The following is a 21,532-nucleotide window of genomic DNA, read 5'->3' as shown; positions in this document are numbered from 1 at the left end:
GAATTTCACAGCCCAGGGTGGGGTAGATGCTCTGTAAACATTTCCCGAAGTTTCAGGAAGAGAAGTGTATGGCTTCATCGCTGAAAGATCATAGTGATGGTGATGGTCATGATAGCAACATTTATTGAGCATCTGACTTTGCGAAGTGCTGTTTTCTCGGTTTCCCTTGTACCCCTTAATTTAATCCTGCAACACTTTTATAGGCAGGCATTACCCATTAGAATCCCCATTATGCTGAAGCTCAGTGCAAATAGAGCCACAGATGAGTTAAATCACTGACCCACAGTGAGACAGCAAAGACATGCAGAGGTGGAGCGCAGACCCACACTCTTCACAATCCCGCTATGCTGCCTGAAGGCTGTGGTGCTGCAACACCCTTCAGAGTCGGGAGGCCACCAGCATCAGTTTCCTGACTGTCAGAGCTGGAGTGAACCTCTGAGGCTCCCTCCTGCCACTGCCCTGAGCAGGCTTCCCTCCATCCTGCGGCCTCCTCCCAGGCCTTCCAGGTGAGGCCCAGGTTCCTACCCCAGGCAGCCCCCTCACTCCTTTCTCAGGGGTGAGCCCTGCTCCCCTCAGAAAGCCTCCCACTCTGTCCAGTGTAAGAACCAGGGACACTTCCAGCCTGCATCCCTGGACCAAGACAGGTAACTCCTGCCAGAAGCTTGAATCCTAGGTACAGAGCCTGGAGTGAGGAAGAGGAGAGCTGGTAAGGGGAGTTTCCAGCTTTGCCCATCCCCCAGCCCCTCCCACCCCCACGACTCTGGGATCCCCACCCGAAATGCTCCAAGAACCCCGGGACCAGGCAGTCAGCTGCATCAGAGACAGAGAGCAAAAGTGACTGTCCTGCTCCCTTGAGGTCCTGCCTGCCCCACCCCAGCCTGCCCAACACTGGGACAGAAGGAGCCAGGAGGACCCACCATGTACACAGTGAGGGGACACCAGGAACTTTCCTAGCTGCATCACCCTGGGTTTGTTACTGGGTGAGCCACGGTGGAGAGAAAAGCAGCCTCCACCTCAACACAGACTCAGGGTTGAGGGGGAGCACCCCTGTCTAGGCACTGGAGTCCTTTCCAGTACCCTCCATACCCTCCACCCTGGCTGCCATCAGCAATCTCCGCTCCCGGCACAAGGGTGCCCTGAAAGGTGAGGTCACTGTTTTAATGCAGCAAATGAAATGTTAGCGCTTTTGCCAGGCCCTGTACTCTGCCTGTCCCCACACCCATGGGGGAATCAGAGCAGATGGGGTCAGAAGCTTGGAGGCTGTGTGCCCCTGCAGGCCACCATGCCTGGCACCAATCCCAAGATGGCTCCCCATGCACACACCCCTTCCCCCAACTCTCACCTGTGGCCCAACCCCTCCCAACTGGCTTTTCCAGTTCCTGGCTTTGTGTGGCGCAAGTTTCCCAATTACGCCCATGTTATCTCAGCCACTGAGCAGCCTCCAGCAGGCTTGGGAGTGGAGACTTATCCTGCGGGAGGATGCAGGCCTTAGCTGCTTGCCAGCCAGCCATCAGCAAGAACGCTGGGCCGTCTGGCCCACTGACCTCACCATGGGGCTGCTTCTGGGGCAGGGCACGGGCTGGGCTGCCATCAGAAGGTTAAAGACAGAAGGGAGCCCTGAGACCGGGGAGTCCAGCCTGCTCCTTCTAAGAGGAGAGGAAAAACTGAATTGGGGAAGCAACTGCCCGAGGTCCCCCAGCCTTGAGAGGTGTCAGGTGTGGTAGTGGCACTGAGGTACCCACAGACTGGCCAGGGGGCCAGCTGGAGTGGTGGGGAGGGGACACCCTTGATGGGCCGTGTGGATATGAATGGGTATCAAGGAATCTCTCAGCATGGCAATGCCTGGCTTGGCGTGGCCACAGACATATTTCTTCAGTAAGCATTTCTTAAGCACCTACTGTGTGCTGAGCACCAGGGATTCCACAGTCACTTATACCCACTGGAGCGGGGAGCGATAAACAATTTATATAATGATCTCCAGCTTTGGAGCCCTCAGAGGAACCCACACTGCTCCTATATCTCTATTATGTAAAGCAGGCAACCAGTAGCACAACTTCCCACTCTTGGACCCAGGCTTCCTAGGAGCTATCCTCCTGGCTCCGGCTCAGCACAGGTCCTGGCACTGGTGCCACTTAATAAACTGAGTAAAAGACATACAGCACACAAATAATGGCAAGGTCACAGCTAGTGGGGACTTGACAGGGTAAGGTACCAGCATGTAGAAGTGGGCAGAGCATAGGGCTGGGGACAGCTATCCCACTTCACAGGAGCGCAGCCACGTTCAGGGGTAAGGAAATACAAACAGAAGACATTCCAGATGGGGTAATACAATTGGTGGAGAGGTGGGGGGAGGATTTATTCCTTTATCCCATGCCACCAATCACTCCCTCCTTCTTGTAAATCTTTCCTCTCTTCGCTTCTGCGGCAGTTTGTCTGGCAAGAAATATCTCCCAGTGTCTACTGTATGTCAGATGCTGGGCTGGGCACTGGGGAAACAGGATGTAAAAGACAGACCCTGCCCTGGAGGAGTTCATAGTCAGGTGGAGAAGTCAGATGTGTGAACAGTCACTTCCAAGGCAGAAAGCTGTACCTGAGGTGGCCAGTTACCTCCTGCTGTGGAAGTTTCCCAAATGGGGAGACCTCAGCAGGTTTTCCATAGGTGAAGGAGACAGGCCTTCCCAGTTGAGGAAAGTACATGAATAAGAGTTCGGAAACGTTGCATGGGCAGTCTGCTGCTTGGGGGCCAGACTGAACTGCTCACTGATATGACCAGGTGCTGATAATAGGTGCTGGCATATTAGCACTCAGCAAAAAGTGCTGGAGTAAATGGGAGGAAGGAGAGAAGGACACATGGAACCATGCCATGTCTCAAGGACAGGTCTAGGCTGACTTGTTTGGAATACCCAGTTTATGGAGCTAGGTAGACAAAAGGTGGGTGGTGAAGATGTCAAAAGCCAACCAAAGGCATTTAGACTCACTTATAAGGCAACGGGAGCCAGCAGAGACTTGGCCATGGGCAGCACCACCCTGAGTCCTCTGGGGGTAAAAGGCTGTGAGGCAGAGCACCCCAGGGAACATGGGGCCAGCTATGAAGGAGGAGACCACAGTGGCAGCCATAATCACGGCCACCATGAGCCCCCACGCTTGCCTCCTGTTCCAACATATGCTTTTGTATGTCGATTGTACAACTTGGTTCTCCTAGCAACTCCATGAAGTGAAAAGGACTGGATTATCCACCCCATTTATCAGATGAGGGAAGCAAGGCCCAGGAAGGTAAAGCAGCCGTGGGTCCTGGCTGGGGCTCCACTTGTACCTGAAAGTGGAAAGCAGGACGTTTGCCTCTCATCAAAAATGAGAGAGTAGACATATATTTACTAACATGGAGCAACATGGATAATATATCAGTAGGTGAAAAAACAGTATATGGAACAATCTATCATATGATTCTGACTTTGGTAGAAATAGCTATGGTTTATGGATATATGTAGATACAGAGAAAAGGTAAAGAAGATGGGTCCAATAAGATTATTAATGATATTTCTGAACAAGGAGATCATGACATGTTGTCATTTTCTTCTCCATATTTCTCAGTATAGCCCAGAGTGTTTCTATAGCAAGTAATTATTAGTTTTATAATTAAAAATTTAAAAATTAATGACTGTGCTGAAAAAACAAAACAAAAGCACAGGAAGCTCAGTGGGTGGGGGGAGGCATGCCTGGTGCTGACCACTTCCTGCCATCCCCTTGCCCAGGTGCCCTCACACAGGTGGTGCAGGTGAACGACTCCATGTACGGCTTCATCGGCACAGACGTGGTACTGCACTGCAGCTTTGCCAACCCGATGCCCAGTGTGAAGATCACACAGGTCACATGGCAGAAGGCCACCAATGGCACTAAGCAAAACGTGGCCATCTACAACCCGGCCATGGGCGTCTCCGTGCTGGCTCCCTACCGCGAGCGCGTGCAGTTCCTCAGGCCCTCCTTCACTGATGGCACCATCCGCCTCTCCCGCCTGGAGCTGGAGGATGAAGGCGTCTACATCTGCGAGTTTGCCACCTTCCCTACAGGCAACCGTGAGAGCCAGCTCAATCTCACTGTGATGGGTAAGCTGGCCTGGCCCTCCCTCCCTCCCTGCTGTCCAGAGGCCTGTGACCTGGGGTCCAGCCATCTTAGTGTGTTCCTCCATGGCCCCAGACAGCCTCCTTGGGTGGCCATGCTCCTGTAGCTCCAGGCTTGGCACTGCCAGTCCCTTCCAGCTAGGCTGCCCCACAAATCACTGGGGTTTGAGAACAGGGCCTTTATTCCATAGAATGGAAGCTCAGCATTCAGGCCGGAGCCCCCACAATGGGACACTTTGTGATGGCCAGGAAGCAGGCAGAGCCTGAGACAGCATGGTAAGGAAAGGAGCTGCTTGGCATGACATTCCAAGACTCCAAGAAGGCCTGAGTTAGATTGAAAGGGGTGCAGATAGTAGAACAGGGGAGGAATATTATACAGGAAGATCAGCCCAGGAGAAGTTCTAGGAAGAGCTTTGAGGAAGCATAGCTGAGAGGTGGGGTGGCCCAGGTAGCCTGAAAGCCAGGCCTGGCAGCTGCTTGCACAGCTTAACAAAGCAATAAGTCTGATGCCATGGTGCTCTCTGGTTCCCCACAGCCAAACCCACCAACTGGATAGAAGGTACCCAGGCTGTGCTTCAGGCCAAGAAGGGACTGGATGACAAGGTCCTGGTGGCCACCTGCACATCAGCCAATGGGAAGCCTCCCAGTGTGGTGTCCTGGGAAACGAGGCTAAAAGGTGAAGCTGAGTACCAGGAGATCCGGAACCCCAATGGCACAGTGACAGTCATCAGCCGTTACCGCCTTGTGCCCAGCCGGGAAGCCCACCAGCAGTCCCTGGCCTGCATTGTCAACTACCACATGGACCGCTTCAAGGACAGCCTCACCCTCAATGTGCAGTGTGAGCCACAGCTGGGGCCTGGCGGGGGGGGGGGGGTCACCTTCCCACTGCAGCTTGCAACCCCTCCCTCCTTCTCTCCTCCTTCCTCCTCTATGCATCTTCCTGGGGTGCTGTATGCCCCCCACCTCTTCCCTCTGCCCTTCATCTTCTCCTTCCTGTTCCCCTTGCATTTCTGCTCTGAGGGCTGTGATATCACTATCTCTGTCCCTCTTCCAGCTACTCCTATGTCACTGCTCCTTCCATCCCTTCCCTGTCCAGGGCTTCGTCGTCCTAAGTCTTGCTGTCCTAACTCTCACCCTGTTCAAACATCAACCTTGCTCCACAGATGAGCCAGAGGTGACCATCGAGGGGTTTGACGGCAACTGGTACCTGCAGCGGACGGATGTGAAGCTCACGTGCAAAGCTGATGCTAATCCTCCAGCCACTGAGTACCACTGGACTACGTAAGTGCTTCTGGGCTGGCCAGCTACCTGGGAGTGTACCTCACTGGATCATGGGGCACCTAACCACCTACCTCCGGGAACCTTAGGCAGTGAGGAAATTAGGGTCTGGGCTCAGATTTCTCAGTGAGAAGTAGGGAACCACACAACACCCAAGCGTACCCATGCATAGACATACACCTCTGTATTCAAGTGCCAGGGTCAGTAGGACAGAACAGTCTGCTAGTGGGGGCTTCATCCGTGGTCTGCCTCCCTTCATCTCACTAATAAAGAAATTTTTCATTTTCCTTTGGTGATTCAGCCTGAGTCACTCCCAGCCCCAGTATTTATTTTTATCAAGGTGTCCCCAGGAAAGCTGGCATTCTGGGGTATCCCGGATCATTCTTTATTCCTATTCCTTCTCTCCAGTGCCCCCAGATTCTCAGGATAGGGGCAACAGTCAGCCCAGAATGTCTGTGCTCATGGACTGTCCACCCTATGCCCAACCGCCCCATTCTTAGTTTCATAGTGTTGAGCCTGCCTGGCTCTCAGAAAGTCATGTCCCCCTCCAGCCAGCTCTAATGGTGTGGGCCAACCTTTTTCCAGAAAGAGCTGGATGGAACACAGAGAGAGGGGGTATGGGGGCAGCCAAGAAGGCTGACATGGATGGCCAGAACACAACAGCCCAGAGAGATTCTATACCCTTTTTTCAGAAGTAGAGAACTCTGCATGCCCTACCTGCTACCCTCCACTTCTGGGAACAGAAAGTGCTTCTGAAGACGTGAGTGGGCAGAGCCAGCTTGTAGACAGAGAAGCTGCTGGGTTAGCTGAGTAGCAGGTTTGTGGCATTAGGGATCAGGAGGAAGGAAGAAGGTCCTCTGTCCTTGACAAACTCTGAGGGTGCTCCCCATGTAGGAAAGCAAGAACATAGGATTGGAAGAATATAGCAATTCCTATCTCCTACCTGAATATCTTCCTAGAATACAGATGTGTAGATCCTTGCCCAAGTAGCTCTGCTTCAGGAGGTCTGGGGACAGGACTCAGATATCTCCATCATTAACCAGATGGTTGGACACCAAGGACCAACAATCAGGAACCATGAACAGTAGAAGGAGAACTCCCAGAAAGGGCACTTGATCCAGGGTCCAGAGGCAGATCTGGTTAAAGCTCCCATTCTACCACTTCCCAGCTGTATTGCCTTGACCTTAAACCTCAGCTTTCATCTGTGAAGTGGGCCTGGTACCCACATTCTCTGCATACATGTCAGTTTGAGGATGATCAAATATGAAATGTTGAATTAATATAAAATTGCCTATACAAGAGATTTTTATTGCTGTTACTTTTCTTCCTTCCAAGGAATATCCCACCACATCCACTTAGCAAAAAGGCTGATGGGCTTGGAGACAGATGGGTGACCCAAGGGCAGCTCTTAGGGTGGAAAGTCATAACCTTACACCATCTCTCCCAATTCCCACAGGCTGAATGGCTCTCTCCCCAAGGGTGTGGAGCCCCAGAACAGAACCCTCTTCTTCAGGGGGCCTATCACCTACAGCCTGGCAGGGACCTATGTCTGTGAGGCCACCAACCCCATTGGCACGCGCTCGGGCCAGGTGGAAGTCAACATCACAGGTAGGAAGCTGCATCCTCCCCTGCCACCCCCACCCTCAGGTTCCTCCACTATCTACATCCTCCATGTTTGGGTTGTGTCATTACAGGAAGTTTATGTCTTCTTTTCCTGCTTTTCTGGTTCTCCCTGGAGCACTGTCCATTGGTCTTGCTATTCTTTTCTCCTTGCTTTACTTAAGGTTGTATGGGACAATCAGAGTGACCCCAAATCAGAGAGGAACAAAAGGGAGGAGGAAGTACGATTTGCAGCAGTGCTGTTAATAGGGGGATAGAGCCTACCCATGCATCTGCCAATAGAATCCTCTGTTGGATGCTAGCATGGCAAGGGCCATCTGCAGGGGGAGATCACCTCCTCCACTCTCTGCCGCTGTGGTTAGGAAACCTGTACGGGCCACAGGGCAAGACTCACCTCAAGCAAGGGGTCTGAAGCAGCCATACAGCTCAAAGCCATGGGACTGTGTGTCCTGCACCTGAACCACTATTTCCCTGATCTTTCTATCAACATAGATGAGGCGGGTCAGCTGCTTTGCCTCTCAGGGGAAAGGGGAAGAAGAGCAGGGATGTTCTTGGGGAAGAACATGGAAGAGCAGGGATGTTCATGGGGAAGACGTCACAGGGCACAGGACCCTGAACGAACCTCGTTTGTAAAATGGGGATAATGTGGCCTGCCTTGAAAGAAAGGCTGCTGTCAGAATGACCCATAATGTAGGTCATGCAACCTGGCACAGATCATTCTGTCACTAAATGGCCAGTGCTCTATGATTATTACATGACCCCTGTCATTATCATTGCTGTTAATGGAAGCATCAAAACAGGTCAATAGAGGAGTAAATTGCCATCAAACTTCACAAAAAGGAGTGTCCTCAACATCATACCTGAGCTTCTTGCAATGTGAGAAAGTGACAGAAAGAACTTCCTAGAACAGGAAATGACATCATTTGCTGCAAAAGTGGACAGGAAGTAACACCTTAGAAGGTCACTGAAGGCTTACAGGAAACTGGGTGCAGTTCCTTGGATCCAGGCACAAGGACTTGGGAGAACCTACGGGATTTGATGCCTCTGAGCCTCTGTCTCAGGAGTATGAGGCCTCATTTGTGGCCACAGCTGCAAAATGATTGGCCAAAGCTGCCCAAGGGGTGCACCTGTCCAACCTCAGGGGTCTTCTGTCACCTGTCACCTGGGAACAAGAGAGAGACATCACCTGCCTTTTCTTCTACTCCCTGTCAGGAATAGAGGTATCAGGGTTAGAGCCTGGGAAAAATGAGGTATTTCCCCTAGCCTGGGGACTCCCACAGGTTGGAGAATAGAAGGGAGGGCGAGGGTCACACATTTCCACTTTCTGAAGCAGAACCACATTTAGAGCCTCATAGGTGCCAAGCTCTGCCCTTGGATAGGGAGCCATAGGGAGAAATGAGGAAGAGCAGGGCCACTCCATAAGAAATTATCATAGGGATTATAACCAATACTCAGAGACTGACTGTGTGTCCTTGAGCAGGTGTTTCACTTCTCTAGGCCTCACCTTCCTAATCTGTAACATGGAGATAATCTTACTACTTATCTCAGGCTTTTTATGACCCTCAGAACTCACCGCATGTGATACATTCCCCTCCTGGTGGATCGCCAGCACTGCCACCACATCCCCCTTTACCACCCCAGGTCTCTGGGGAAGCTACTGATTGGGAAATCATGAGGAAGCCAGGAAACCAGCAACAGTGTCCTCCCACTGACCCTACTCCCCAGCACGAGAGGCCAAGCCACTAAGCTAAGTAGTGTTCCCAGGCCCAGAGGAAGGGTGAACAGGAGAATCACAAGCTGCCTTCTCCCCAAACCTAGGGATAAGCAGACGACCATGAGTGCAAAGCCTCTCCCTGGGAACTCAGGTTCAGGAGCAGGGAGGAGGGTAAGAAAGGAGGGAACCTATTGTGAGACTGCTGTCCTGATTCCTGGTTCCTGCTGTTTCATCAGCAGTCAGGCCTGTGATCAGGCCTGCAGAGGTCATTGTACTAGTGGTGTCAGCTAGAGGGCACATGGGCCAAGGCCACCCAGAACTCCATCTGGAAGAGGATGCAACATGACTCCTGCTGACAGCCTGTTAGGCAGGAGCCAGAGAAGCATCTTGCTCACTGAATCGTTGATAGGTCCAGGCTATATTGACCAGCCCCTTCACAGGACTCAACCAGGAGCCTGGAGCCTTTTTAGGGCTGTTTATTCTGCTCTCACAATTTGTAAGGAGCCGACGACCTCACCCCCAGAAACCCACAGCAAGCACAGGGCCTCCATGGGGCGGGGTGTGGGGGGAGGTGTCGGCAGACCTGCAGGGTACAATTGTGCCCTGTGCTCCAAGCCCCACTGATCTGGAGGGAATGCATGAGTGAGAGGGATAAATGGAAATTTAATTTTTCATTCTGGCCTGCTCTTCAGGTAATAGCTTCACCCTGGGCACATCTGGACAGGGCAATGGAGAGAAGCTGGGGTGGGGCAGGAGAGCGAGCTGGACAGCGTGCGCGCAGAGACGTGTGTGCGCGGGTCCTGGGCACAGGGCTATAGAGAGGAACGAGCAGCCTGAGGGGCTCAGGGTGCCCATGACGGGGGCACAGGGGAGGCAGATGGCTGGAGTGAGTGGGCAGAGGTGGTGGGCTCTGGAAGGCTCACCAGGAGGCAGCATAGTAGCCCAGGGACACCATTTAGGGCTGTCACAGTGAATAACTTTGTAGTGCAAAACAATAGGCCGGGCTGTGGCTGTGGGGCTGACAGAACGGAGATAAGCCCAAGGCAGTTTGTTTACACAAAGCCCAGTTCAGAGGCCCTTGCACTGAGGAGCAATTCATGGGGTTGGTCCAATGGTCACACTGCAGGCCACCAGCGGAACAGCCCTCCTTTCTTCCTCCTGGAGTGCCCTCAGGTGGGGAGGGGTCCAAGATATGGCCTTGACTAGACAAAAGAGACCAAGTGGGCATCATCTATCTCTAGGGGGATTAGGAGAGTAGCCAGGCCTCTTGCCACTCCCCAGTACAGGACAGGGAAGCCACCAGAGTGTATGGTGCCTTACCCAACTCTCACTTCCAATGAAGTCTGTGTCATTTCGTGGGGCTGCAGTTACAGGGTCTGCCCACCAGGTCAGGGGGCTTCAGGTCCGGGATGACAGGCCTTCAAGGCCAGAGTCTCTCTGCCTAGGCATGAGTACGGATATGTGCCTCTGTGAGTGTGCAGATGTGAGCCCATGTGAGCAGGCAAGCCACAGTGTGCCTGCTGAGTGTGCAAATATGAGCCATGTCTGTGCCATGAGCAAATGTCCCCTTCTCCAAGCTGTCAAACAGCAGGGTGTCCAGGAGTCTGAGAACACAGCTGCATCTGTGCCTCTGGGAGGATCTGGTCCCTCTCAGCTTGTTGAAGCCCTGTCTGATGGCCCGACACAATGCACAGCTGCTGCAGCTGCAGGAGGACAGCAGGGCTTCCCAGCACGTGACCCCATACTGTCCCTCTCCCTGTGGCCAGCTGTGCATGCTGGGAGATGTAGTTCTCACAGCCTCTCAGCCTATTCTAACGCTGGAGTATTTTCTTCCTGAGGAAGCATCAGGCACTGGCTTTGGAAGCAAGCCCAAACATTTTCTTGACCTCCTCCAGATCCAAGATCCAGAAATTATTTTTCATTTTGTTTTGTTTCATTTTTTTCCAATACTGAGGATTGAACTCATAGCTTTGTACTAGCTATATTCCCAGACTTTTCTGTTTCTTTTTTCAGAGACAATGTCTTGCTAAGTTGCTCAGGCTGGCTTTGAACTTACAATCCTCCTGTCTCAGCCTTCTAATTAGCTGAGATTGCAGGCTTGCACCCCCACATCTTACCCTAGATCCACATTTTAAACCCGAATTTCACTATACTTCAAATCCATCCAAAGCCCTTCCCACTAGCTCACTTACCTCTGTCAGGGAATCAGGGCCCCAAAGGAATGCAAAGGCCCATTGCCCTGTGGGCCTGGCCTGCCTAGCATCCCAGAGGGGAGGCTGCAACCCTTCAGGATCAGAGCCAAGCTTTTCCTTTGTAAGAGGATGCGAGGGAGGCTGGCTAAGTCCCTGCCAGCAAGCGCAAATGACCCCACTGCTGGCTCTTCTCTCTCCTCCCAGCTGCGGCCCTTGTGGCTCCACTCCTGGCACAGTGACAAGAGCTACTGGCTGAATGTGACAGCTGGAGGGACAGAGGGGGAGGGGAAGGATGCTCCACTCCACACCAAACAGCCCCTTCTGCCTGCACATGAATCGGGCCCCTGCGCCTGCGCCTTTCTTCTGCCCCCTCACCTGGCACCTTCACTTTCAACTCTGCAATCCTGGGAGTCATCTTAGCCATTCCTCAGCCTCTGCAAGGCTGACCCTAAAGTAGCTAAAATAATCACTTTTGTAGGTCCCAAAAGATCTCCTAGGAAAGAATAAACTTCCTTAGAATGTAGTGGGGGAAAGTAAAGCACAGGATCTAAAGGGGAAAGGAACCCAGTAAAATCTAGCACCAGCTACCACTCTACTCCTCTTATGCCCCACTCCAGTGAAATGAGGTCCCAAGTGTGTCCCATCCCTGGGTTGAGTATTTCCTGAGCACTTGCTTTGCCTAGAGCTAGGCTCACCTTTAGACATAACCTTGTCATGAGAGAATTCACTCTTTCATTCAACAAATACATTAAACTCCAGCCATGTGCCAGGCAATGTAACACTTGAGTTACATCAATGAACAAAACAGACCAAGTCCCTGTCCTTGTGAAACTTTGTAGTAATTCTGAAATGAAAAAGAAAAAACAATTGAGTAAGGAGATAAATGCTAGAGGCTGGGGGAGGTCCATGAGTTACAATTTTAAATGAAATTATTCCAGAAAGATCTCGTGAGAAAGTGAAATTTGAACTATACCCTGAAAGGGATGATGATGTGAACTGGGAATCCCCGGGGAAGAGTCCTCCAGGGCGAGAGCAGCCAGTGCAAAAGCCTTGAGCATAGGTGTTGGGAATGGGGTGAGCCTGCAAGAAACCAAAAAAAAAAAATAAATAAATAAAAGTGGTGACAGAAATTGACAGAGTATACTAGCACTCTAAGCTGTGCAGATTTGGGCTTCTACTATGAGTGAACCAGAGGCATTGAAGAGCTCTGGGCAAAGAAGTGATGTGATGTAACTTATACTTTACTAGGATTGCTCTGGCTGTATTGAAAGTATTCTACAGTAGGAGAAGGTACAATCAGAATAACAGTTAGGTGGCTATTGCAATAAATTATTCATGTGGGAGATGATGGTGTCTTGATCAGAGTGGTCATAATGCAGATGGTGAGAAGCACTTGGGTTCTAAATGTACTTTGAATTATAATTTACAAACTAGTTCAGGATACCAACCACTCTCATGAAACAGAAAGTATAGGAAACCCCACCATACTGTAATTAGTGGGGTCAAAAAATTCAGTCTAGTCAAGTAAAATATGGGAGCTTTATTTTTCATTGATCCTATCAAAGAACACATAAAAATACATAAGGGGAACTTAATGCTGTACACAGCTGCCACACAAAAATGTGTCAATACCAGATTATGAGGCTATCACGTCCAACAAACCTGCACCTTGTTCCAGCAAAAGAGAACAACTTCAGTCATTTGGAAACTGGCAAAATAAGCAGGGCCAATGGTGGTTAATCCTAATTTGAATATACTTATTATAATTCATATCTTAACTTGTGATTAATGAAATGGGATTCACAGTTGTTCAGAGCAGAATGAGACGTGCAGACCATTAGACAAAAAGTGAAGTCTAAGCTAGAGGAGAGAAGGCTGCATACAGAAGGGCCTGAGGAGCTACAGTAGGCAGGGAATGGCAAGCAAAGGCCTTCAGTAAGGAACCCTCTTGTAGGCAAGGACAGTGTGATAGTTGGCTTTCTGTTATAGTAACAAAATACCTGAGATAACTTTAAAAGAGGCAAAGTTTATTTTTCAGACTTTCCAGTCCATGGTCAGTTGGCCTGTTGCTTTTGGGCCTATGGCAAGGCAGTATATCATGAAGACTGTTAGGTATAGGCAGAGGAGGCTGCTCACCTGGGAGCCAAGAAACAAAAAGAGACAAGAAGAGGTCAGGGTCTCGATATTTCCACCAAGAACAAAGTCCCAATAACCTAACTCCCTCCCACTAGGTACCACCTTTGAAGCCCTGCTACCTTCCAATAGAGCTAGAAGCGGGAAACCAAGACTTCTACACATGGGCCTTTGGAGGACATTTCTCCAAATTATAGCAGATGAGAAGGAAGGCAAGCTAGTTAGTCCCAAAATGAAATTACATGATGAAATCTTGAAGGGCTGACTCCATGGCAGTAGGAGATTTATTGCTGGTCTTTGAGAAAGGGAGTACTCATATCCATAAAGTGAAAATTAACCTGGTGTCTATGGATGAGGCAATTAAAGAGAGCAAGGGCTCAAGTGAAGGTGGGAGATCCAGGAGGTACAACACGAAAACCTGGCATGGAGCGATGAGATCATGGACAGGAAGAATCAACAATATGTGAAGGCAGATTTTGACCCAAAAGATAAAGAAGGAAGAGTCAAAGATGAATGAGATTCTGAGCTGGAAGAGTAGAGAAAGGGTGGAGGCAGTGGAGGGCCCAGGGGAGCTGTGTTGGATGGAGAGGACAAACTATGTTGGAACAGATGGGTTTTGAGTTGGCAGTGAGAATTCCAAGTAAGGATTACTACAGGGCAGTTTTTCAAATGTGTACCCCTAAATATGAGTCCTCCCTACACCAAGAAGTTAGGAAACACTCCATCCTACGTGTTCCTCTCACAGTTAATGCATATGAGAATAAGAAAGGCTCTGACGTGTAAGCCAGTGTTTTTCACTGTTTGACCCTAGTATTTTTCCTGACTCTCTGAGCCAATGGTTTGAGGTTCCTTGGGCCATAGTGTGGGAAATCTTGCCCCAGAGGCCTTAGGAGATAGAAGTTCTAGAGTTAGGTGAAACCTATGTCCCTGAAGTGGTTTGGAGAACCAGAAGAACAAAGGTAAAACCCGTGAAACTGAGACCAGGTCTGTCACTGGGAAAGAAAGCAGAGGTAAAGGATGAAGGGTGATGGGCAGAGCCTCTGTTAAGACAGTGAGAGCAGGGCTGGGGATTTAGCTCAGCGGCAAAGCGCCTGCCTGGCAAGCGCAAGGTCGTGAGTTCGGTTCCCGGTACTGGAGAAAAAAAAAAAAAAAGACAGTGAGAGCAGAGAAAAGGCCCGGTAAGGCAGCCTAAAACAGAATGCCAGAAGAAAGCCAAGGACCAAAGAGTCCTCATACTGGAAGGCAAGGGGCACATTTCAGAAGCAACTGGCAGGTCCCTCCAGCTGGATGCCTTACACACCATCCTTCAGGCTTGGCAAAGCCCAGCCTCCTCCAACATGCCTTTTCCAGCTCCATACCACAGCATTCTCTCTCCCCTACACTCGGGAGCCCTCACTGCCAGTCCCCTTGCTGTCTGCTCACTGCTCTGACTCTAAGCACATCATCTGGTTCTCTAGCAAGGCTGGGTTTCTTGCATCCTGTGATGGGAGATTCAGGACATGTTGGCTGATTGGACGGGGGAATAAAGAGATGAGGGCAGGTGAGACAGAGACCACTGAGACCTGGTGAGAACTGAAGAGGGAGTAAGTGGGTTCAAAGTAGAGATGAGGCAAAGTTCCTCCCTGCTGCTTCCAGCACACTTCTTGTGGAGCTGGCACCCGTTTCAAGAGAGCAGGTGCTGGGCCATTTTAAGGGCAGTAAACAGACAGACCTGAGGAGCTTGAGGTTCCAGTAGACTGTCCCAGAGACAGGACAGACATTCAGTAAATATTTGTGGGCAGCTCCTCAATGACCTGCCCTGAGGACAGTGGTGACAAGTGGGAATCCCAGTCCTTCCACCAGCTCCAGGCACAGAGTATCTGAATGGCCCTAGCTCAGCCACATGGCCTTGGGCAAATGGCCTCCCCTTCTCTGGGCCCCGTGTTTTCCTGAGCCCTTCCAGCGTGAGCCACAAGAAGGCCTTTCCTCTTCCCAGAATCTCTGCCCTCGGGACAGCACCCCACTCACTCCATAGGGCCGCCCCACCCAGGGGAGGGAGGGGCTCAGAGGAAGGAAGTGATTCCGATGCAGTGAGTGAATCAGGGAGTGAGCTGGCTGCAGCGAACTCCCAGGGGCTGTGCTATAGGCCCAGACCGACCCTTCACACTGGCCTGAAGAGAGGAGGAGAGCTGCCCCACCAGGCTCCTGGCTTGCCCTGGGCCTGCTGTGGTCTCCGGTGCCACCCAGTGGTGGTGCTGGGAACCGCCTCCCTGAACCTCACCCCAGGACCTCTGTGGCTTCTGGCCTGACCTGACTTCCTGCGTCTTCCCAAACACTGCAAGATGCTGAGCTCTGTGGCACAGAGCAGAAAAATACCATGGCCTGGCCCAGATGTCATCAAAGCCAGCAGACTTTTCTCCCTTTCCACCCTATTCTGTTCTCTTCTTTTCCCCGTTATTGCTTTCCCCTCTCCAGCGTCCTCAAGGTGTACATATCTGAATACATGCATCGTCACACCGGCATGGGTATGTGCACAGGCTTGCTCCTGTGTGCTGATCTTTGCTGCATACACATGCACCCCAACTCCCATTTCTGCTGGACCCTGTGTTCTGCCAGGCCCACAGAACCTGGCCAGAGACAAGAACCACAGCCCTGGTTTCTGGCACTCTGGCGGCTGATTGGCACTTACAGGACATCTACCAGCCAGAGCTTGGGAACTCATTTTCTCTGTGCCCTGGGGGCAAACTCAGAACACCTAGTCTGCTCCACTCTTTGAGTCCCTATAGTCAAGAGGATAATATTGGGGCACGATTTTGTATGGGGCAGAAAGGGTATTGGTGACATTGGTACAGGAAACATTGCATTATTAGCTTGGAGGCCTTGGGCAAGTTACCTCCTTACAGCCTACCCCTGGTGTGCTAAACAGAAATAAGTAGCATTCCTACCTCATAGAGTTATGACAGTGAATAGCACCTAGCAGGTCCCTGCCCATGCTAGTGTGCTGGGGGCCCCTGCGTACCAACAGTTGGTATTAGGGCTTGGGGCCACCACCTCCAAACATGATCAGGATGGAAGACCCTGGCACTATGGGTACTGTCTTCTACCTCTCCTCTTGCCTGTCTCACTCCAGCTACCAACTGTGGCAGGCTGGGCTCTGGGAAGGGAGGGGTGCTGAGGGACCCCTGGAACTGGAGCTGCTCAAACCAGGGGTGTGCACAACCTAGCCCAGCCTTTCCTCCCCTGCCTTCCGACCCTCCCCATCCCTGCTGATTCCCAAGGACCAGACGCTGACACTGTCCCCTCCTTCTCTTTTCCTCACCCAGAATTCCCCTACACCCCGTCTCCTCCTGAACATGGGCGGCGCGCGGGGCCAGTACCCACGGCCATCATTGGGGGCGTGGCGGGGAGCGTCCTGCTGGTCCTGATTGTGGTCGGCGCTATCGTGGTGGCCCTGCGCCGGCGCCGGCACACCTTCAAGGGTGACTACAGCACCAAGAAGCACGTATATGGCAACGGCTACAGCAAGGCAGGCATCCCTCAGCACCACCCACCCATGGCACAGAACCTGCAGTACCCCGATGACTCAGATGATGAGAAGAAGGCCGGCCCGCTGGGTGGGAGCAGCTGTGAGGAGGAAGAGGAGGAAGAGGGTGGGGGTGACCGCAAAGTGGGTGCCCCCCACCCTAAATACGATGAGGACGCCAAGCGGCCACCCTACTTCACGGTGGATGAAGCCGAGGCCTGTCAGGACGGCTACGGGGACCGGACTCTGGGCTACCAGTACGACCCTGAGCAGCTGGACTTGGCTGAGAACATGGTTTCTCAGAATGACGGGTCTTTCATTTCCAAGAAGGAGTGGTACGTGTAGCCCCACTCTGGGGCCTCTGTCTGTGCCCAGATCTCCTCGCCCCTACCCGCACGACCCCTTCCTACCCCACTGCCGGCTCCTCCAGGAGCTGGACAGAGACTCAGCCCCCTGCCCAAAGCCAGCCCTGAACTCCTGGGAAGCCAGGCAAGCATAGGGCAGCCCCGACTTGGCTTTGTTTTTATTTCCTCCCTCTCCCAGCCCTCCCCTATGGTGTTGTGTTCAACTGTGGCTTTGGTGTTGCTGTACCTTTCTTCAATGACCCCACCTACTGCCCTCTGTGTAGGGAGCCCTGTTCTTGTCTTGTGTACCTGGGCATCCCTCCAGGGTTTGGGGAGCCAGCCCTCCCCGGCCCCCCAACACTGGAATTTGTTTGTGTTCCCTTTGTTGGGGGTGGAGCACTAAGGGGCTCCAAGAGGAAGAGCCCCCCACCCCCACCACCCAATGCTGCTCCTCTTCCCAAGGAGAGGGAACCCAACACCCCCACCATAAGCTGATGCAGCTGGGGTTTGGGGCCTCAGTCTAGACAGCCGGTGCAACTAAGAGGTAGGGGGTGGGGTGTGACTTCTCCAGAGCACCCAGGGAAGTCTTGTTTGTTAAATGATTCTGTTGAGGTTCCCACCTGGAGCTTGGGCAGTGTGCTTTCCTGGTGAAGGTGGTTTTACATATTTTTCCTCATTGGTTTACAGAGTCAATTGACCCAGCTCTGGTGCCTCCCTCCCCTTACCCAGTCTGTTCCCTGCATAGGGAGGACCCCAAGTGGACTCTGCCCACACTTCCCATATGCCTGTGCGCACACATACACACACGTACATGCACACACACCACTCGGTTAACACCTGCTCTCCCCCGGGGATCACATGCCCTGCCCAGGCTGGACTCTGCCCAAGGCCTGTCCCTCTCTGTTTCACTTCTTCCCGCCTTCCCAGCTAGGGATAGGAGCAGCCTGTGGAAGCTTCCAGCAACAGCGAAGATGGAGCTTCCTTGATGCCACCACTCTAGGGTTTCAAACAGGCCCAACCTCTCCTTACAGCATGGAAGTTTCTCAGATTTCTCCCTTATCTGTCAAGTGCTAGCAACACTTGATTCTCTTGGAAAGTCAGGGCTGGGATCCCAGAAGTACCTCCAGGAGTCAGAGGCAAAGTATCTATGTGGAGAAGGAATTCTGCATGACAGAAGCTCTGCACACAGTCTGGTAGACAGGGGCACAGCTAGCACCTCGCACATAACGGCCAGCTTAGATATCGCGGGCCTCACAAAAAATGCAAGGGTGGTGGAGAAGCCAGGGAACCCACTGCTCACCCACTCTCTGCTTCCTGCTTAGCTTCCCCTGGAGCCTGCTCTGGGATGCGAGTACAGATTCCCTCCTTGAGCGGGACTCTGGGTTCCCCTCAGTCATCCAGGACTGGACCTTGTCATGGATGCAGTGAGGAAGGCCCCTCCCAGCCCTCTCCGTCTCCCAGCTCCAAGTGCCTCAGTTCCTCCATCTGCCCCCCAGGGCTGTGGCACTCCAGAAGACGTGCCCATGGGAAAGACTCTGGGATAACAAGGGTGGGCTCCAAGGGCTCTTAGGCCTGCCTCTTAGGATCTCGGCTCACTCAGCCCAGGGTGTCATGCTCTGTTGGATGGCAAGTGTTGGGGGGAGGGAGGCAGACCACTGTGTGCCCCACGGGCACTGACCCACCCTGCCATAGGCTTCCTAAGGGAGCCCCTCCAGTCCTCACCTACTCCCTCCCTGGTGCTGCTATTGAACCCCAGCTGAAGCTCCATCTCTGCCCTGGCAACACTGGGCCCACCAGCTGGCCCACTTTCACCAGCCCTCACTGCCCTAACCCCAGCCCAGGCCGCCCAGTAGCCACGTAGCAGAAGTCTGAAGCCATGCCAGCCCTGGAGCGGCTCTCCCCTCTTGGCCCTGGGGGCACTGGATGAGGTGGAGTTGGGGAGAAAATTCTGGGATCGTTTCAGCCACGGGGCAGAGGGAAGTGGAGGAGCTGGGCTGCTTCTCCCACAGTATTAGTGTCCCCTAGGGCAGGGGATGTTTCCCACATTACAGCACTGTCCCATCCCTCCTCCTCATGCCAGTCTGGCCTCTCAGCTTGGTCCCCCAACCCCCAGGCAGGAAGCAAGCCAAGGGATCCACCTGATAGAGGCATTTTCTGTCCCCGTGGAGCCCCAAGACAGAAAGGACTCATCCTCCTGCGTCTCCCCTGCACTGCCACTAACTATTCCTCATTTTGTGACAGACCAACGAAGCTTTGGGCCCAGCCAAAGCACTTAGTCCCCACCTCCACGCCTTTCTCCCAAGCAAAGCACAAATTGTGGGGTCCATACAGCATGGGTCAGGAGCCCAGCTGCAGTATGCCCACTGGGCAGCCGTTAGCCTGGTGAAGAATGGGCATGAGGCAGAGATCAGCAGGTGGCCTGGGGAGACGGGGCTTTCTGGGTCCCACGTATGTGGGACAATGGGTACTGATGCTGGACCACAGACATAACTAGCAAAGGGAGGTCCAGCCCAGCAGGGAGATGAGGACGTTTTGCTTCTCCTTCATGCCTCCAGCATGAGCTGAGCTGCTTTGCTGAAAATAAAATAAACTTGGTATTAATTGTGCCAAGGCCCCCCCAGTTGTCATCCTGCCTCCTGTTGCTCTCCCTGTCTGTGCTCTCTACCCCATAACCATGTCTCCTTGCAGATTTTGGTATTGTTCTAATGTGCAACGACCATCCAAGTCCCCTTTTACCAGAGGATCTGAAAAGCAGCAGCACAGAATCAGTGAACACAAGGCTGCAAGCGCAGCCACCTCAGGCCCAGCACACATGCACACAGCGGCACACACACCTCCCACAGGTCCAAGCACAGGTGTGTGTGTGCATGTGTGCACATTCACGCCCAGATGGGCACTCAGCACAGACAGGTAGACATGGCAGAAGAATGGATATTCCTGCTGGACACCTTCAAGGAGAAGCGGTGACTTCCCAGTGCTCAGGCCAGAAAGAGACCCACAGAGGCCCTGGTCCTGAGCATGCGACCCCTCCACCAGCTCCCCAGGTGCCCCAGTCACCAGTCCAATAACTTTTCTGCCATCTTCAAGGCAGAAGAATTGGGACTTGTGTCAGGTGGATGCAGGCAGCTGACGGAGCCTGGCAGACTTTGGTGTTCCTCTCCTAGAAGAGAGCGGTGCTCCCAGGCCGCTAGGGGTCCAGACAAATACCCCCGGGCCTGACTGCCAATAGAAACCCTCTCCTACCGAGAGGCAGGTGAGATGCCCAGGAGGCTGGGGCTCCAGGCCACGCTGCTGCCACCATTGCTGCTGCTCTTCTGACCCTGCTGTGAGGAACGGGCTTGGTCAGGAAAAATGGCTTTCCTTTTTTTGTACAAATGGAAACAAAATCCAGGAGAAGCTGCCACCCTCACCTCTGAGTGTGACTCGTTTCCTTTGCTTCAGTTTCTTTGTCACGGTTTTTGTCTTTGGTCCTGGGGACGGCCCAGCAGATTCTCCTGGTTCTGACCTAAGGGGTGTTTGGATCACCTCCTTTTACTTGTATAAAAAAAAGATGGATTGAAAAATGTACTGAGGAAGAAAAATGTACTTTTTTATAAATAAAGTGTTTAACACAAACCTATTTGCCTTGTGTCAATGCAGTGGGACAGGGACAGAGGTAAAGCTGGAGAACGTAGCATGGCAAGAGAGTGTGGGAGAAGAAGGGAGCCCCCACCCCATGCCCAGACCCATGGCCTGTGACAGGGTCCCGCCTCACTATCTTGCAGGAGTCCCCAAGGAGAACGCACCCAGGCTGTGGTGGAACCATCTTCCACACAAAGAGGAAGACCTTGACCCAAGAGTGGAGTGTGCCATGGAGAGGGGTTGGTGTCTGCTAGTGCAGTAGGGTCCTTCCAGAGGGAGGCCTGAGAAGCTTTTACAGAGAAGCAGTGCTTCCCAGTGCCACGCTGGCTGTCCCCAGAGCTCCTGAGTTCCACTCACCTGCCTCAACCCTCCTGTTTTCACCCCCTGCTGTCCTCCTTCCTGCCAAGTCCCCTCCCGTGGCTCTCTGGAGAAGAAAACCAGCAGTGTCACACTTGCTGTGTTAGACAGATCCCTGAGGGCAGAAAAGAGGAGGGAGCTGTGTCCTTTCATCTATTCTGAGGATGCTATGCAACCCAGCTTCCTCTGAAATCCAGCCACCACCCCACCCTCCATTTCCTTCCGTGGGGCTGGCTTCAGGGAAGGTCTTGTTCCTTGGCCACCTCCCCCTCCCCACACCAGCACCATCTGCTTCCCATCTCCTGGGCTGGAATGCAGGACAAATCAATCCTAAGGATGGGAAAGTCAGGGCCTTCAGGGTCTGCCCCCTCCCATCCAGCCCCTCCAGCCCTGGTAGCATCTCTTTTCAACGAAACCTACACCACAGGCCCCTGGAAGCGGGAGTAGGGTCAATAGAAAGAAAGGTATTGTGCTAAGCAGAAAGCCCTCCTGCCCTTTTGTGGGCAAGGCCATGTCCTCTACACCTAGGATTGGGGCAAGATGGACAGAATCCAGCATGGAGAAGGAGCACCAGCAGCTGTTGGCAGCTGGCTGAGCCCCTCATTGGAAGGCCAAACCCAGCACCCTGGACAGGGCTGTTTAGATGTTGATAT

At 52.6% G+C, this 21,532-nt stretch overlaps 1 protein-coding gene across 1 annotated transcript in view; it reads left to right on the top strand.

The window, feature by feature from the left end:
- The window catches only part of Pvrl1 (poliovirus receptor-related 1 (herpesvirus entry mediator C)), a 62,063-nt gene extending 41,547 nt beyond the window's left edge, over window positions 1–20,516 (top strand). Inside the window, exons 2-6 of the mRNA XM_005378343.2 lie at window positions 3,753–4,103; window positions 4,654–4,956; window positions 5,282–5,399; window positions 6,853–7,004; window positions 16,358–20,516. Coding sequence (XP_005378400.1) covers window positions 3,753–4,103; window positions 4,654–4,956; window positions 5,282–5,399; window positions 6,853–7,004; window positions 16,358–16,902 — 1,469 coding nt within the window. The 3' untranslated portion in view covers window positions 16,903–20,516. The remainder of the gene's footprint in view (window positions 1–3,752; window positions 4,104–4,653; window positions 4,957–5,281; window positions 5,400–6,852; window positions 7,005–16,357) is intronic.
- Window positions 20,517–21,532: the final 1,016 nt, after the last annotated feature.

The sequence above is a fragment of the Chinchilla lanigera genome, unplaced genomic scaffold (genome assembly GCF_000276665.1).
Source record: "Chinchilla lanigera isolate Chin_1 unplaced genomic scaffold, ChiLan1.0 scaffold00011, whole genome shotgun sequence".
Classification (NCBI taxonomy): Eukaryota; Metazoa; Chordata; class Mammalia; order Rodentia; family Chinchillidae; genus Chinchilla; species Chinchilla lanigera.
The sequence above is the reverse complement of the archived record's forward strand: the minus strand, read 5'-3'. Positions and strand labels throughout refer to the sequence as shown.